The sequence below is a fragment of the Moschus berezovskii genome, chromosome 12, assembly GCF_049115385.1.
Source record: "Moschus berezovskii isolate FMDL1 chromosome 12, NW_MosBer_1.0, whole genome shotgun sequence".
Taxonomy (NCBI): Eukaryota; Metazoa; Chordata; class Mammalia; order Artiodactyla; family Moschidae; genus Moschus; species Moschus berezovskii.
In genome coordinates this window covers 28684995-28700823 of record NC_142471.1, presented here as the reverse complement: position 1 = coordinate 28700823, position 15829 = coordinate 28684995, and the positions used below count along the sequence as shown (strand labels likewise).

At 48.9% G+C, this 15829-nt stretch overlaps 1 protein-coding gene across 2 annotated transcripts in view; it reads left to right on the top strand.

Annotated features, from left to right (window-relative positions):
• Positions 1-14150: 14150 nt before the first annotated feature.
• Positions 14151-15829, top strand: part of PSAP (prosaposin) — a 32938-nt gene continuing 31259 nt past the window's right edge. For both annotated transcript variants that reach the window (XM_055425515.2, XM_055425514.2), the window contains exon 1: positions 14151-14303. In XM_055425515.2, the coding sequence (XP_055281490.1) occupies positions 14264-14303 (40 nt within the window). In that variant the 5' untranslated portion in view covers positions 14151-14263. The remainder of the gene's footprint in view (positions 14304-15829) is intronic.

The following is a 15829-nucleotide window of genomic DNA, read 5'->3' as shown; positions in this document are numbered from 1 at the left end:
CAGGCTGGAGCTGGACATTTGGATTTGAATTCTCCTGACCTCCTGGGGAGAGATCTCGAACCAGGCCCTTGGCCTCATCGAGCTGCTGGTGTCCCAGTCCTGCATTACAGGGATATAGCAGACGGGTCCAGAGCGCTCAAGGGGCGCTTTCAGCTCTGAATGGTTCCGGCCCACTGTCCTAGGCTGTGTGCCACTGTGCCCGGGACTGAGGCTTGGCAGGACAGGGGCTTCAGTTTCTCTTTCCCATTGGGTGCACTTCCCTGTGCCCAGGGAATCCTCAGCCCCTGTGTCGACTGACCCTCTAACCTCCTGTGACGCTCAGGTCACTAGGTGGGTGGCATGGCCGATGACTGATCACTCACAAAAGTGTCCTCGTCAGGATGAGAACCTCAGTAGTGGTTCAGCTGTGGGCTGTGGGATCTACCCACACCTCACCTTTGAAGCCTCGCAGAAAGCTTAAATGGGGAAGGGAAATTGAGGGAGCAGCGTCAGATCCACTGACTCATGGGGCACCCCAGCTCCCGACATGCCTGTGGGCCCTGCCCTCCTGCAGGTAAAGCCTTTTCCATAAATACCAGCTGCTCCTGCCCAAGGGGCAAGGGTGGCTCATGTCCTTCTCAACCCTGTCACTTCCAGACTCATGTTTGATAATTAGTCCTCTTCTTTCCTTACACAGGCTTCCTTATGCCTTAGAATTTGCAGGTTGGTGTTTTTAGTAGAGTGTTTCCAGGACAAAAAGGCCAAAACTGCAGACAAAGTGCCGTCCAGGGTGTCTGGAGACTTGGGGTTAGCCTCAGCTCTTGCTTTTCTTTGTGTGGTCTTGGGGGAATTCCCCATTTCTGGGTCTCAGTTTCTCTTTCTGTAGAAAGAAGATCTTGACCTCGGGGGCTTTTGGGGGGACTGAAAAATTCTGTCTTAACTGGTGTTGGAGCCTCACGGTCAGGGTCTCCGCTGAGCAGAGGAGACCCTTGCCCCACGGGCCCCAGCCAAGGCTCCACTGCAGGCTTCACTCGGGGCCTAAGGAAGGAACCGAGGAGGAAGGGCGTACAGGTTGTCTGAAAGTGGTGACATTTGGTTTGGAGACTTTGGTCCCATATCTGCGGCTCTGCATGTGACCCCAGGCCTTCTCAGCCACCCAGTAGGTCCAGGAGGGGTGAGCCTGTGGCCAGGCTTCCTACCAGAGCATGTGACCAGGCAGCCGCGGGGTGTGACTAGCAGTGAACTTCCTCAAGGCTGTGATTCCAGGCGGGGGTGGAAGAGGGCCCCTGAGGGTGGGTGCTGGTCACAGTTCCTTCTGGGCCCCTCTAAGTGAACTTGCTCCAAGTGAACGAAGCTGCTCTTCCTTTTTACAGTCCTCAGGAGGTATGGTTGGGAAATGACATTTATCTCCCTCTTTGTGCTTTCCAGAATTTTCTTAATTATAGACAGTGAACATACCTGCTTTGATAATCAGGGGAGAAGCCTGTTATTATTTTAAATGCCAGTGCTCAAGCTGTCAGCAGACGTTCCCCTGACTCCTCCCAAGGTCGGAGAGGGCAGGTGTAATGCCCAGTGATGTCAGGAATATCCCCCCCGCCGCCCCGTGTAGGGGTCTACCCTGGGCTTCTGGGTCACTTGGGGCATGAGAACAGGATGGGGCCTGACAGCCTGTTCCCAGCCTCTCTTTGGCCTTTGGTGATGGGGACAGCACACCCAGGGAGGCATATGTGTCACCCAAGGTCCTGCAGCTGTTAGGATGAGTGGGAGATAGGAACCACGTCTCCTGGCTCCTCAGGGCCCCTTCTGCAGGCAACAAGCCCCTGGACCAGGAGAAGCTCTTTGGGGAGGCAGAAGGCAGGCTCCTACATTCCTGAGTCCAAATGTTGTCAGACATTCTCTAAGCACCTGCTGGGTGGGCTGGGGGTGTGTGTGGGGGGGTCTGCGGGAGCACCTGAGGGTTGTGGGAAGACCAGAGGAAGCAAGGGCCCTTGCCCACAGCCAGCAGGCAAGCTCACAGGCAGCTGGGCTGGGGAGGGTTGGTGGCGGGGGGCCAGGGATCTCTCTGCTTCCCCAGCATTGATGTCACCACCCCTCCAGTTCCTGCAGGCCCCCAGGGTGAGATGCCCACGGTGATGTGGCTGTCGGGTGCTCGGGCTTGGGGGGACTTAGGTCCTGGGATGATACAGAATTGTGTAGCAGAAACAGGGCCATAGCAGGGGTGTGGAATGGAGAACAACTGCCCCCTGGGATTGCAGGCTTTGGGGCAGTTCCCTACTTTGTCCACCTGAGGAGACCTTCTTCTCCTGCTCTTAATAAATAAGAGAGAAGCAACCCCCCTCCCCCAACGCCTATAACATCTTCTTGCTTAGGGTTCCCTTACGCGGTGCTGACGAACTGTCACCCACCAGGCCTGCGCTGGGCTCTCTGAATACCTTCATCTCACCCAGTCCTCACAGCAGTCCTATGATCATGGTGCAGCATCCTCCCCATTTTCTGGGTGGGAACACTGAGGCTTGGTAACTTGCCCAGGATTTCACAGTTGGTACAGCAGGCGATAGAGTTAATCAGTTAATAGTTTTAACCTTCTTTATCTTTTTTTGAAAATGGATGGTGCCTTTACATGATTTCTAAATGAATTCTAAAGGAAATTTTGTAAAAAGTTTCCCTTCCACCGCTCCGAAATTCTTCCAGAGATATTCCATGCAAATATGATAAAATATGTACAACTGTCCCTTTTTAAACACAGATGGAGCATATTAGACCACTTTTCTGTACTTTGACTTTCCACTTGCTATCATTACATAGTTCAGCATTGCTTTTGGAGCCGCGGGAGGTCCCAGTGTGACTGCAGGGTCATGACCCTTTAGTATGTCTCAGGAGAGGCAGAATCAGTCAGAATCTGGGAAGGCCTTAGGTCTGGATTCTGTGACAGGGTGTTTTTATTTGTTTGCTCTGTGTGTGTGTCTTTTAGTTAATAGACTTTATTTTTAAAGTAGTTGTAGGTTTGCGGAAAATTGAGCAACTAATAGAGTTTTCATATGCCCCTTCTCTCCCCTCCCCAGTTTCCCCTATTACAAACTTATTGCATTTGTGCTGTGTGTTTGTTACAATTAGTGAACCAGTTGATGCACTATTATTATCTTTTAGAAGTTTTATTTCTTTGGCTGTGCCGGGTCTTAGTTGTGGCATGCAGGACGTTCTAGTTGCAGCATATGGGATCTAGTTCCCTGACCAGTGATCAAACCTGGGCCTACGGCACTGGGAGTGCAGAGTCGCAGTCACTGGTCCACCAGGGAAGTCCCCTGATGCGCTATTATTACCTAAAGTTCATAGTTTATATCGGCTCCCTCTTTGTGTTATAGTTTTGACAATCGCATAATGTCATGTACCCACCATTTCAGGATCACACAGAACAGATTCAAATCCACCTACTTAACATCCCTCCCACTTTCTCCATCCCAGGCCACCACTTATCTTTTTACTGATTCTCTAGTTTTGTGTGACAGGGTTTTTGAAGGGCAAGCCTGCCCTCTTCATGGCTGATGCTCCCAGCTCCAGGGAAGGACTGGAAGCCACTTAAGGGCTAAGATCAGGGGGTCTGTTGAGAACTGTCAAGTGATAAACCTAAAACAATTTAGTCATGTTTGAGGTCCTTTATTCAAGGGAGAAACATCTCACAGCTTAGGGGGACACAATACCCCACAAGCAGGGGCGCACTCTTGCTGAGAAATTCGAGGCAGGAGCACATTTTCAGAGCATTAGAAGAGGCAATTTGGAAACAGGATGAGATTGGCTATAGCTGATGGGTTCTGTTTTCTAGGGTCAAGTGAGCTGGCTAAGCTGCCGGTTGGAGGATGGTGATGGTGTACGGCAAGTTTCCTAGCCAGGGGTTTCCCATCAGTAAATTAAGTAAGGCTGACCTCAGTGTAGATTTGTGACTTGGTGAGGGCAGTCCCCATTTTATGAGTCCTGATACGCACATGAACTTTCTCAGAACTGACCTTGCTGTACCCCAGGGGAGCCCACGAAGGAGTCAAGCGCTGCATGGGTCACCTGGGCAAAGGATCTGGATCATGAAGAGTATACCTTCCTAATCCTCCATGGAGAGAGGGAAGAAGAGTTGCTCAGAAATTGTCTCCTCTCAGACAGGGTGGGTGTTCATTTATCCATCTGCATCCCCACCGGGACTACCACCTCCTGAGGACAGGAAGACATCTCCGCCATGAGGTGCCCAGTGCTGGCCAGGACTACACATTAGTTGAACTCGTGGCTGAATGGGCAGATCTGAACTCGAAACAGACATATGCCTCCCAGGGTTACAGTGACCCCTTCCGTGGGCTCCGCTTTCTTCAGCTGATTTCATAGGGTATAACAACTGTGATGAAATGACTGTGGTCCAAGGATCTTAGTCTACCTGGCCCAGTGAGAACTTTAATGTCTTCAGAGCCCAGAGTTAATGAGGCTCACAAGCCAACTGGCAAGTTCAGTATGAAAGCCAGATGAGCAGTCTTTACTCAAGGAATAGCCCTGTCTCCTGAACGGAATTATCTGCCCAGGCCAGCAGCAGTCTCCCCACTGTGATCAGGCTGGTCAGACAAGTTACAGAGTCTGTTCTGGGCACGTGGAACCTGAAAAGGGGAAGGTGGTTGTCTGATGGCATCAGGCGCGGCTGGCCCCTGTGCCTTGAGTATTAAGATGAGTGTCCCAGCTCTGTCACTCCTGGGCAATTCTGGGCATTCTCTTTCTTTTTTTAAAAGAATATTTCTTTGGCTCTGCCAGTCTTGGTCGTGGCACACTGGTTCTTATGGCCTGTGGGATCTAGTTTCCTGACCAGGGGTTCAACTTGGGGACCCTGCATTGGGAGCATGGAGTTTTAGCCACTGGACCACGAGGGAAGCCCCTGGCCATTCTCAGTGGAGGCTGTGTGGCATCGGCCTCAGCTCCAGACTGTCTTGGGCTTGAATCCTGGTTTTGCCAGGAACAGGGATATCCCAGGTAAGTCAGCCTCCTGAGACTCAGTTTCTCTATCTTTAAAATGGGCATGATCCTGATTTAAGGATTTGAGCCCATGCATGTAGAGCGATCAGGAGGGAGCCTGGCATGTAACAGCCTGTCGGTTAATGCCAGTTGTGGTTGTGGTTGCTGTTGGATAATGCCAGATTGCCTTTTTGATTCTTCTCTTCTGCCTCCTCTAAAATCCAAGTTCATTAGGAACCTTCATTGTTAAAGATATGCTAATGTACTCAATATGATTATTGAACAGTTCTTGCTTTCCTTTCAGGCTCAGGAACTAACTCTTCAGTCTAATCTTATCTTTGTTATTGTTCACCCTCCAAAATTGACCTGAAGCAAGGGCTTGTGGGTATTCTAGAAATCAGAGGAAGAGAATGATGCCTGAGGCTGGAGGGAACTGGGACACTTTCCAGGAGGTGAAAGGGAGGTGCTTGGGACTGAGATTAAAGTGTTAAACCAGGAGGACTGGAATGGTCTGGTCCCAGCTCTGTTCACTACTGGCCGTGTGACTTGTTCTGTCACTTCCCTGTTTGGGTTTACTATAGTTCTCATTCTGACATTCACAGATGGACAGTGGAGGTCTGAGAATCTCGAAACTAGTGCAAAATGTTGTGTCTGAGCATTTTTTTGGCAGAGTGCTCCCAGCTTTCAGCTGATTCTCAGAACGGTTCCAACCTCTTGGGCTGGCAGACTTTGTCGCGGTGACTCAGCTATCTCTCATGGGCTCTAATGCCCGCAACTGACTCACCAGTGTGAGCTCTTAGCAGCCGCCAGGCCAGCTCCCCACAGAGCACCCAACTGGCTCATCCAGGCACGGTCCACTGTGACTACACCTGGGAGTAGAGCTCTGGGGCCGGCCGCATCCTGGGGGTGGCCAGCCTCCAGAGCAGACTGGCTGCCTGGGACTGGGCTCATCTCCAGCCCAGAGGTGGCAGAGCCCCAAGGTGCCAAAGGGGACCTGTGCTCCAGGAACCTTGAGAGAGCCGTGCACCCAGTGGGGCACTCTGGCTTCCCTGGAGAGCTTGAGATAACATCAGGCCCTAAGTGTGACTTTTCCATTCAGCCTGTGTCTTTCAATTCAGCATCCACAGCCTCTGGTATATACTCGATGCTCAGTAAAAGTACTGCTGAAAGTAACAAGACAGCTACTTGAGAAGTGAATCAAGTACAGAAGCGGCAGGAGGGAGCCTTGACCATCTCCTACACCTTCAAAAAGGCTTTCCTCTAGGAGTATCATTTTAACTGAGTTTTGAAGGTTAAATAAAAGTTCCCCAGGGAAAGAAGTAGAAAAGGGAATTTGAGGTGAGGAAGTAGGTATTACTGGGCACAAAGATGTGAAACCACACAGGTTATTCAGGCAACCCTCGGGGGTGTGGGGCAGAGTGGCTGGGACCATGCGAGGGAGGGGCAAGGCTGGGACTTCAAGGGAGCAGATTGCAGAGTTGGGTTAGGGCCAAGGCTTGTGTTCTGAGAAGAAATGTCAGAGAAGAAGGACAGCTCAGAGCAGGGGTCGTGAGAGTGGTGCTGTGCACCCCTAGATCTCCCATCAGGACCAAGGGACTGTTAAGCACAAGACAGCAGGCCCCAAATGGAGTCACTTATGTTAAGCCCGGTGGCTCCAAACTGAGACTTAATTTCAGTGTTGGATTTTCCAGAGATGGAATCTTTAACCAGTCATTAGGGAATCACCTAGTGAGCAATCAACATTAGGTCAGGTCATCTGGCTGATAGACCCCTGACATCCCCTAAAGGAAAGTGACCTTGCCATAGCCAAGCTTGTCTTGACCTAGTCAAACTTGACCTAGTATAACTTCTTTGTTCCTACTCCCTTCTGTCCATTAAAAATGTTTCATTTTGTACAGCTCCTCCAAGCTCCTTCTTATCTGCCAGATTGGATGCTGCAACAATTCATGAATTGTTGAATAAAGCCAATAAGATCTTTAAAATCTACTCAGTTGAATTTTGCTTTTTAACAGAATTCATTTCCCTGCTGCCTGGAGGGCAGACTGCTAAGGACTCACATATGCGCCCTGGTCCTCATCAGCTTGGGCTGCCACAGTGAAATACCAGAGAGCAGGGGGCTTAAACAACAGACATTTATTTTCTCACAGTTCTGGAAGCCAGAAGTCTAAGATCAAGGTTTCTGCTGTTTTGGTTTCTGGTGAAGACTCTCTTTCTGGCTTGCAGATGACTGCCTTCTTGGTTTGTGCTCACATGGCCTTTCCTAGGGCTTCCCTGGTGGCTCAGAGGTTAAAGCGTCTGCCTCCAATGCGGGAGACCCGGGTTCGATCCCTGGGTCGGGAAGATCCCCTGGAGGAGATGGTAACCCACTCCAGTATTCTTACCTGGAGAATCCCATGGACGGAGAATCCTGATAGGCTACAGTCCACGGGGTCGCAAAGAGTCGGACACGACTGAGTGACTGAATGGAACGGAACGGCCTTTCCTAACTAAGTGTGTGCATTTGGGGTTGGGGGTTGGGGTGCAGGGGAGAGCAAGATCTCTGGTGTCTCTTCTGATAAGGATGCTAATCCTGTGAGATCAGTGGCCCACCCTTGACCTCATTGAACCTTCATTACTTCCTTAGAGGCCCCATCTCCAAATATAGTCACTGCGTGGGGATTAAGCTTCAATGTATGAATTTTGGAGCAGGATACAACCATTCAGTCCATACTGACGGATGAAGTGAAAGTCACTCAGTCGTGTCCAACTCTTTGCAACCCCCAGGCCAGAACACTGGTGTGGGTAGCCTTTCCCTTTTCCAGGGGATCTTCCCAACCCCGGTCTCCTGCATTGCAGGCAGATTCTTTACCAGTTGAGTCACAAGGGAAGCCCATACTGATGGATAGCCCCTGTTCAGGAATTGCCCTCAGCCAAAGGGAGCCCCTGGCCCAAAGTTCTGCCCCTCCCCTGGGACACTGTTATGCTGAGGTGCAAGGGCCATTCCTCTTGCCTCAATTCAGGACAATTCTGCAGGGCCATCCCTGCAACACGGGGGTGGGCTGAGGCCTCAGTGGCAACTTCACTGGAGAGTAGCTTTCCCCTTTGCCCTGTCTTGCTGCCCTCATTGCCTCACAGGTGTGATTCTGTGAGTATGTGCGGAAAACTCCTGCCCACACATCTCAGTCTTAGAGCACATTTCCCAGAGATGTGAAAGGTGGTAAGTGTGTCAATCCAAGATTCAACTTTGATTAGCTGGTCCTAGCAGCTGGAGTACTGAGTTGAAGAGGCTTCAAAGTCAGGTTCTTCTAGTGATGTCTATCATGGGTGAGGAAGCAGGCATGGGGACTTGTGTGCTGGATGTCCAGCATTCTGCAGAGAGCTGTGGTGTTACGGATGCCAAGTTGGGAGAGCTGTAGGAAGGAGGAACAGGCCAACAGGGTCAGAGGCTAAAGGGAATGAGAAGGTGCTGTTGGACTTTCCAAGTAGAGATTTACTGTTTACTTTCAAAAAGCCATTCTGTGGAGCAGTGGGCAGGGTTATGGTTAGTCTGGAGGGACAGAACTAAACAATGTAGGTGACTGTTTCAAGGAGCAAGGAAGTGAGGGGAAGGTAAGAGAAAGTAAATGAAGTGAAAGTCAGGGGTGATACTTCTTTTAGGCTAGGAGAGCCTTGTGTGTATTTATAAGCTGAGGGAGAAGAGTCAGTGGTGAGGGGGAAGACTGAAGATACGAAAAAGAAAAGGACAGTTGATGGAGCAAAGCACTCAAGGGATGAATAATAAAAATATTTGACAACTGGTAAAGTATGAGGAGCAAATGAATAGAATGAACACACATAAAACTAATGTAATATTGTAAATCAACTATACTCTAATTTTTAAAAAGGAAAAAATATATTAAATATAAAAAAGAATGGAGAGGGTATCAATTCTGTCCTTACAGGGTCAGTCATAGGAGCTGATCAGCAAAAGCACAGGAGGGTTTAGCAGCTACAGTCTGGCCTCACAAAAAGAAGAAAAGGCATTTCCTTTTCAGAGATGGAAGGAAAGAGGTAAAATAGGAACTGAGCATGAAGAAGACAAAGATGCGGTTGGGACTTGAGCATTGTTGAAAAGATCTGGAAGATAATAAAAACTTGAGATAATGAAACCTTAAATGAGATATGGATGTGTTTACATAAGTAGGAATGGTTGATGGTACTTTAGTGGAGGTGGTTTAGTGGGCGATAGTAAATAGTGGAGGTGGATAATATAGAACAAATATCATTATCAGGGATCCAGGTTCTTGTTGCTTTGTCATCCATAGCAAGGCTTCTACTTCATGGCCCAGAATGGATGCTTGAGCTCCTGTATGTGTCTGCAATCCAACATAAGAAAGGAATTTGCAGCCACAGCTGACATTTAGCTGGTACAAATCAACAGCATTGTTTAGGAGTAAAATTACTGAAATACTTCTGTGGTTGTTTAGTCACTAAGTCATGTCAGACTCTTTTGTGACCCCATGGACTGTAGCCCACCAGGCTCCTCTGTCTATGGGATTTCCCAGGCAAAAATACCAGAGTGGGTTGCCATGTCCTTCTCCAGGGGATCCTCCCAACCGAAGGATCAAACCCGTCTCCTGCATTGGTAGGTGGATTCTTTACCACTAAGTCCTAGGGAAGCCCAAAATACTTCTTTGTTGTTGTTTAGTTGCTAAGTCGTGTCTGACTCTGCGACCCCATGGACAGCAGCATGCCAGGCTTCCCTGTCCTTCACCATCTCCCAGAGTTTGCTCAAATTCATGTCCATCGAGTTCATGTCCATTGATGCTATCTAACCACCTCATCCTTTGCTTCCCCCTTCTCCTTTTACTGTCAATCTTTCTCAGCATCAGGGTCTTTTCCAATGAGTTGGCTCTTCATATCAGATGGCCAAAATATTGGAGCTTCAGCATCAGTCCTTCCAATGAATATTCAGGATTGATTTCCTTTTGGATTGACTGGTTTGATTTCCTTGCTGTCCAAGGGACTCTCAAGAGTTCCCCAGCACCACAATTAGAAAGCATCAGTTCTTCAGTGCTCAGCCTTTTTTTATGGTCCTACACTCACCGACTTCTGTACCAGCTGGTAAATAACTGCTGACTCCCTGATGGCCATTCCTTTGCTTACTCGTCCTCTGGGACCACCCACCCTTCCAGGACAACACCTTGGCTCAGCTGGGATCTTCCAAGACATTCCCTCAACAAAATGGTCAGTGTCCTAGCAGTGAAAGTGAAAGTTCTAGTCACTCAGATTTGTCAGATATTTGCACTGGCTCTTTCTCTTCCTTTTAAGAACAGGACCTTAAAAGTCACAAAATTGGCACGTGTTCCTCTATTTCATTGGCCAGAATGAAGTCCTTTGGCTGCAAGGGAGGTTATGAAATGTCTTTTTTCTGGGTGGCCATATGTACAGCCAGAAGTAGGGAGTTTGATTACTAATTACCAAGATCAAGGGAAAAAGAGGTGAAGGATATTAAGGGACAGTAGCAGACTTGGCCACGTGGGAGGGCCAAAAAGTACCAAGTGTTACGAGCACAGAGGAATTTGTGAGCCTAGCTGACACAGGTGATTTCTCCAGCAGTCCGGGGTTGGTGGGAAGAGAGGAACAGACATCAGAGGCTAGGAATTGGCTGGGGGGATTTAGGGGGTGCTTCCAGAATGAGGGGGAGCCAGGGTGGAGCTTTGGTGCCAGACAGCTGAGCTGGGCCTTCCCAGTAGATGCCTCTGTTCTATTAGCTGTCTTGGCCAAGGGCCCTTTCCATGTGAAACCGTGACAGGGGGATGCCATCCAGGGCCAGATGGGGAATTATTCATCTTACAGGTAGGAGTTTCACAGATCTCAGGCCCTAGAAGTGGGGCCTCATGAGGAACTGGGACCCGGAACTGGAAAGCTGTCAAGAACCCTGCCAGGATCTCCAGCATGGCTCACATTTCTGAGGAAAAATATCTTCAGAGTTCCTAAAAACTTGAGATCATAGTAGGGAGGAAAAGAAGGGGATTTTCTTTTACCTTTTAAAATTTTTCCCGTAATTTTTTCTTTAAAAAGTATAAAATAAAACATGGACATGGCAATGAGTGAAATAACGGAATAACGGGTACAACCCAAAGTCAAGACTCTTTCCACCTCTGATTCTCTGTTCCTCTCCTGAAAATCCTGCCACTTCTGAGAGAGAAGGGCATGCTGCTGCTTCTGCCTCATGCTTCAAAGCTGCTTCAACTAACATTGTTTTGTCCAGGCCTATTTCCTTAGCTAGCCCATCATCTTTTAGCATTTGAAATCTTTCCAGTTTCCACTGTTACAAAGGGCCCTTCTGTGAACACTCTGGATAAAATACTTCTTAGCTCTGGATTATTTCTTTGAGGGGGGTACAAAGCTAGGAATGGTATTATAGGGTCAAAGGGTCCAAATAGCTTCATAGCTCTTGTTGCCTGCTCACAGATGGTTAGGAAGGTATTTTAAGAGGATTTAAGCATCTACTGACTTGGTAAAAAATGATTATGACCCACTTACTGCTTTTATATTCTTTATTAAAATTCTATCCTTACAGGGAAGAGGGTGGATTAAGGAACATATTATTCTTGTGCTCCAGGTGTGCAAATAAAAGGCATGAAAAGTTCATCGCAAAAACAATGACATATCCCTGTGGTTATGAGGGAGGTGGGGTATTAAAAAAGAGTCATGGTTGGTTCAGGCTCTGTCAATAAGTAGCTCTGTGAGCGCAGTAACTCCAGCAAAGTGAGAGCCTGTGACCTGTAGGTCTCCAGGTTTCCTTTTGGTTTGGGGTCTTGTAACCTCTGCATGGAATGCTTTGCCTCCTTCACCTATGAGGAGTTGGGGATCAGGCTGTGTCCTGGGACCCCACGTCCCTTGCACTTATCTGGGTGTTGGGGTGATGTGCCCCATGCTGTGCCTGGACTAGGAAGCCTGTGGATGGGGGCAGCCGTGCAGCCTCCATCTTGCCACTGAGGCCAGTCAATGAGGCATCCAGTTTAGACCGAATCTCGTCCCAATGTTACTCAGCTCTTTCACATCACCCACTGCAGTGCCCACTTCCACATCCCGCTCCCCAGTGGGAAGTAAGAACCGCGGTGTGGGGGTGGTGGTGGAGGAGGTGAGGCGGGGGAGATGGCCAAAGGTGCCGGGACCTCTGTCTGTGGCCTGTTCCTAATATTGTCACAGATGGATGGGACCCCGGGTCTGCCCCCCACTGGTCAAGTGTAACCTTGGATAAATGCCCTTCCCATTCCAGGTCTGAAATTCTCATTCAGTACAATGATGGAATGAGACTAAATGACCTTTAAGGATTTGCCCTAAAATTAGGCTGAGATTTCCTTCCCTTCCTTCTTTTGAACTTTTAGGTACTTGTCCTTTGGGGGATGGTGAGGTGAGGGTCATCATCTCTGTGCTCAGAACCAGAGGGTCAAGCATAGGTAGAAGGCGAGTGGTTTTGTGGGTCACCCAGGCCTTTCTCATTCTGGAGTAAGATGACAGTCGAGCACTAGACGGAGGGGCGGGGGCTGCTTCCTTCTCCAACAAGGCCGATGGCTGATTTTTAGCCTGGTTTTCAATTCGAGCTTCACTTCTTGTTCCCTTCTCCAATGACTCATGCACTTCCTATCCTCCCCCACCTTGCTCCTCAGTCCCTTTCCTCCATTCCCTCCAACTCCGGGACAGACCTTAGTAGGGCCTTGGGATGGAGTGTGTCTGTTGGGAAGGGGAAATTTTCCCTTCTCTTCTTTGGTTCTTTTTGATTGGTCAGATAATTAAAATGATGTAAGGCAGATTAACAGAAAGTAAAATTTAATTTCATATGTTCAGGAATCTCACAAATATGAGCAGGTCAGAGACAGAGAGGTAAAATGAGATATATACCCCATCTTGAGATAAGGAATAGAATAGGGACCTGGGGCTTCCAAGGACAGGAGGGTCACCCATAGGCAGATAAGAGCAGATTTTTTGGTAATTAGGGATCTGCCCTGCCATATAGATGGAGGTCATGTAGATAAAATGTGTCCCTGGTAATAACTCTCTTTCTGGGAAAAATTCCCAATTTATTTTATTTTTTAAATTCCCAATTTAAATTCTTCTAGGTAGTATAGGGAGAAGCAGTCATTTCTCTTAAGTCCGCAGGGTCTCCATGGCCTTTAATGTGAAAGACAAGTGTGTGTGTACTCAGTTGTGTCTGACTCTTTTCGACCTCATGGACTGTAGCATGTCAGGCTCCTCTGTCCATGGGATCCTCCTGGCAAGAATACTGGAGTTGGCTGCCATTTCTTACTCCAGGGATCTTCTCATCCTGGGGACAGAGCCTGCATTTCTTGCATCTCCTGCACTGGCAGGCAGATTCTTTACCACCTCACCACCTGGGAAGCCCCTTATTACCCATTGTATGTGCCTGTGCTAAACCACTTCTGTCCAGTCTGACTCTTTGCTACCCCATGGACTGTAGCCCACCAGGCTTCTCTGTCCATGGAATTCTCCAGGCCAGAATACTGGAACCAGTCGTCACGCCCTCCTCCAGGGAATCTTCCACAAACTCCAGTTCTCATTCAGCCAACCATGTTTCACTTTGTTGACATGATGACAGTCACTAGTCAAAGATACTTTAAGACCTAAAAGGGGGAAAATGAAATAGAAAACCACTCTATGGCATTTCTTAAACTAACACATTGGATGGGCAAAAGACTCACATGCCAAAGTGGCACATCTGAGACCTGCCGTGAAACCCTACGTATCTAATATTGTAAAACCGGTCAGTGAGTCATGGGGAGAAGGGATGGCGTATGTGAGATGTGAAGAGGGAAATCAGGGACCAGAATGAAGCTATGCGCTAGCCCAGCCACTTAAATACCATGAATGTCAATTTAGGAGACAGCTTTGGGTCAGGTGGTGAGTTTGAATTCTGACTGTGAGAGCTTAGGAAAAGTAGATAACCTTTTCGATTCTCGGCTGAAAAATGGCCCTAATGACAGAAAATGGCACGTCATAGAGAAAAGGTGAGGCTTGACAGATGTTTTATATAAATAACCCCTACCGTCTTCACTTGTGTATTCTCGCTTGGTGACCCCGCCCCCGCCGCCCCGCCCCCGCCGCCCGCCCCCGCCCCCGCCGCCCCGCCCCCGCCCCCGCCGCCCCGCCCCTCCGCGCAGGCGCCCAGCGTGGCGCTGAGTCAGGCTGCGGGGGGAGACGGGCCCGCCCGGTGGGATGGACCTTGCGCTTGCGCAGTGGGCGACTCTGGGGCGGAGCAGGTTTATATTCGCCGAGAATCAGCTGACGCTCTGCATTGCAGACTGCGGAGTCCGGCGGCGCCATGTACTCGTTCTTCGTCCTGGCCAGCCTCCTCGGCGCGGGTAAGCCCTGAGAGCCCCACCCCGCCCAGCCTGGGGTAGGGGTCCCCAGCGGAGCGCGGCCCGCTAGTCCTGGAGCGGGCGGGACCGGGCCTCGCCCCTCCGCTCTCCTCAGGGATTGGCGAGGGGCGCGCACTGCGCAGGCGCGTGCGCTGCGCCTGGAAGCTGCTGGGCGGCGGAGGGGCTGCGGGAGGCCGTTGGAAACCTGGTTGCAAGGATCTGGGGTCCGGCGGGTGGGGCAGGGGAAGTAGCGTCTCCCTCAGGGCTTGAGTGGGCGTGGCTGGGACTCACCTGGGCCTTCCCTTAAACTCCGTCCTGCTCTCGGGGTGGGCTTGTAGGGTGACCCCCTCCAGCAGCTGTGTTCTGCTTCTGCTGGGCGCACGTGATCGAGATGGATTGGAGCCTCAACTTCTGGACAGACTTCGGCCCTTGGCCTCACTTTTCCCAGTTATTAAAAGTATTGAAGTTGCTGAAGTATTATGTATCTTCTGTGTCGATGTTTATCTTTGCATACATGGTTACTCTTCACCCTACATCTCGAAGATGATAACAGGTTTTTGTTGTTTGCAATGGAGCCCTTCTTTCATCTTGCATGGCCATTGGCCGGCTTTGGCAGTGGCCTTTATTTTGGTGAAAATGTAGGTACCTGAGAAGTTGGTGCGACACAGCAGTATTCTTAAACCACTAATTGTCCTGAAGTAGTACTAATGGTTGGTAAAGTCTTTACACGGCCGAGCTTGAGAACTAGCTGCACCGCCTTCCTGGAATTAGAAAGGGCCCTATGCCCTTCCCACACCCTCAGCTTTTGTCTTCCCTTCTTACCCTCATTTAAATCATCATGGTAAAGGGCACAGAGTGAGATAAATAGAGCCAAAGTTTAATTTAAATACAGAGAGGTGCTTTCACAAATCCGGGTGTTTTCAGATAATAGCCCACTGAGGGAAATAAATCTGATCTTTACAGCCATTCTCAGTTTCTGTTTCTGCTGAACTGTAATTTAAGGGCTCGCTTCCATTTTAACTCTTGCAACGATCCAAGTTTTAATTAAACCATAACAAAATGGATGACAGTTGATGGAAAAATCAAAGAAATAAGTTATTTATAGGTGAGATAGATTTAAGGTGTTTTTCCTCATGTTAGCTTTCAGCAACTTCCAGGAGTGTGTCTTAACCTTAAACCAAACTCCTAACCTTGTTTTACTTGTGGATTATGAACGGCGATCAGTTTATAAAGATTTTGGTTTATAATAACTGAAGAAACTTTTTCTTGCTGGGGTTGATACTGTTTGTTATTCCATGGTCTGTATGATAAACGAATGCTAGTCTCTGATTGAGAACAATTGTTTTGTTTTTCAGTATCCAATTTTTCTTACTGGCAGTGAGTCACTCCTCACAAGACCCTTAGGGGTTCTGAATCACACCACACAAAGAGGAAATGTAAAGTTCTCTTCTGGTACAATATACATGAGAGTGTGGCTAACCAGACAGTTAACCTAGACACCTTCTTCCCAGAGCACTTGGGCAATAGGA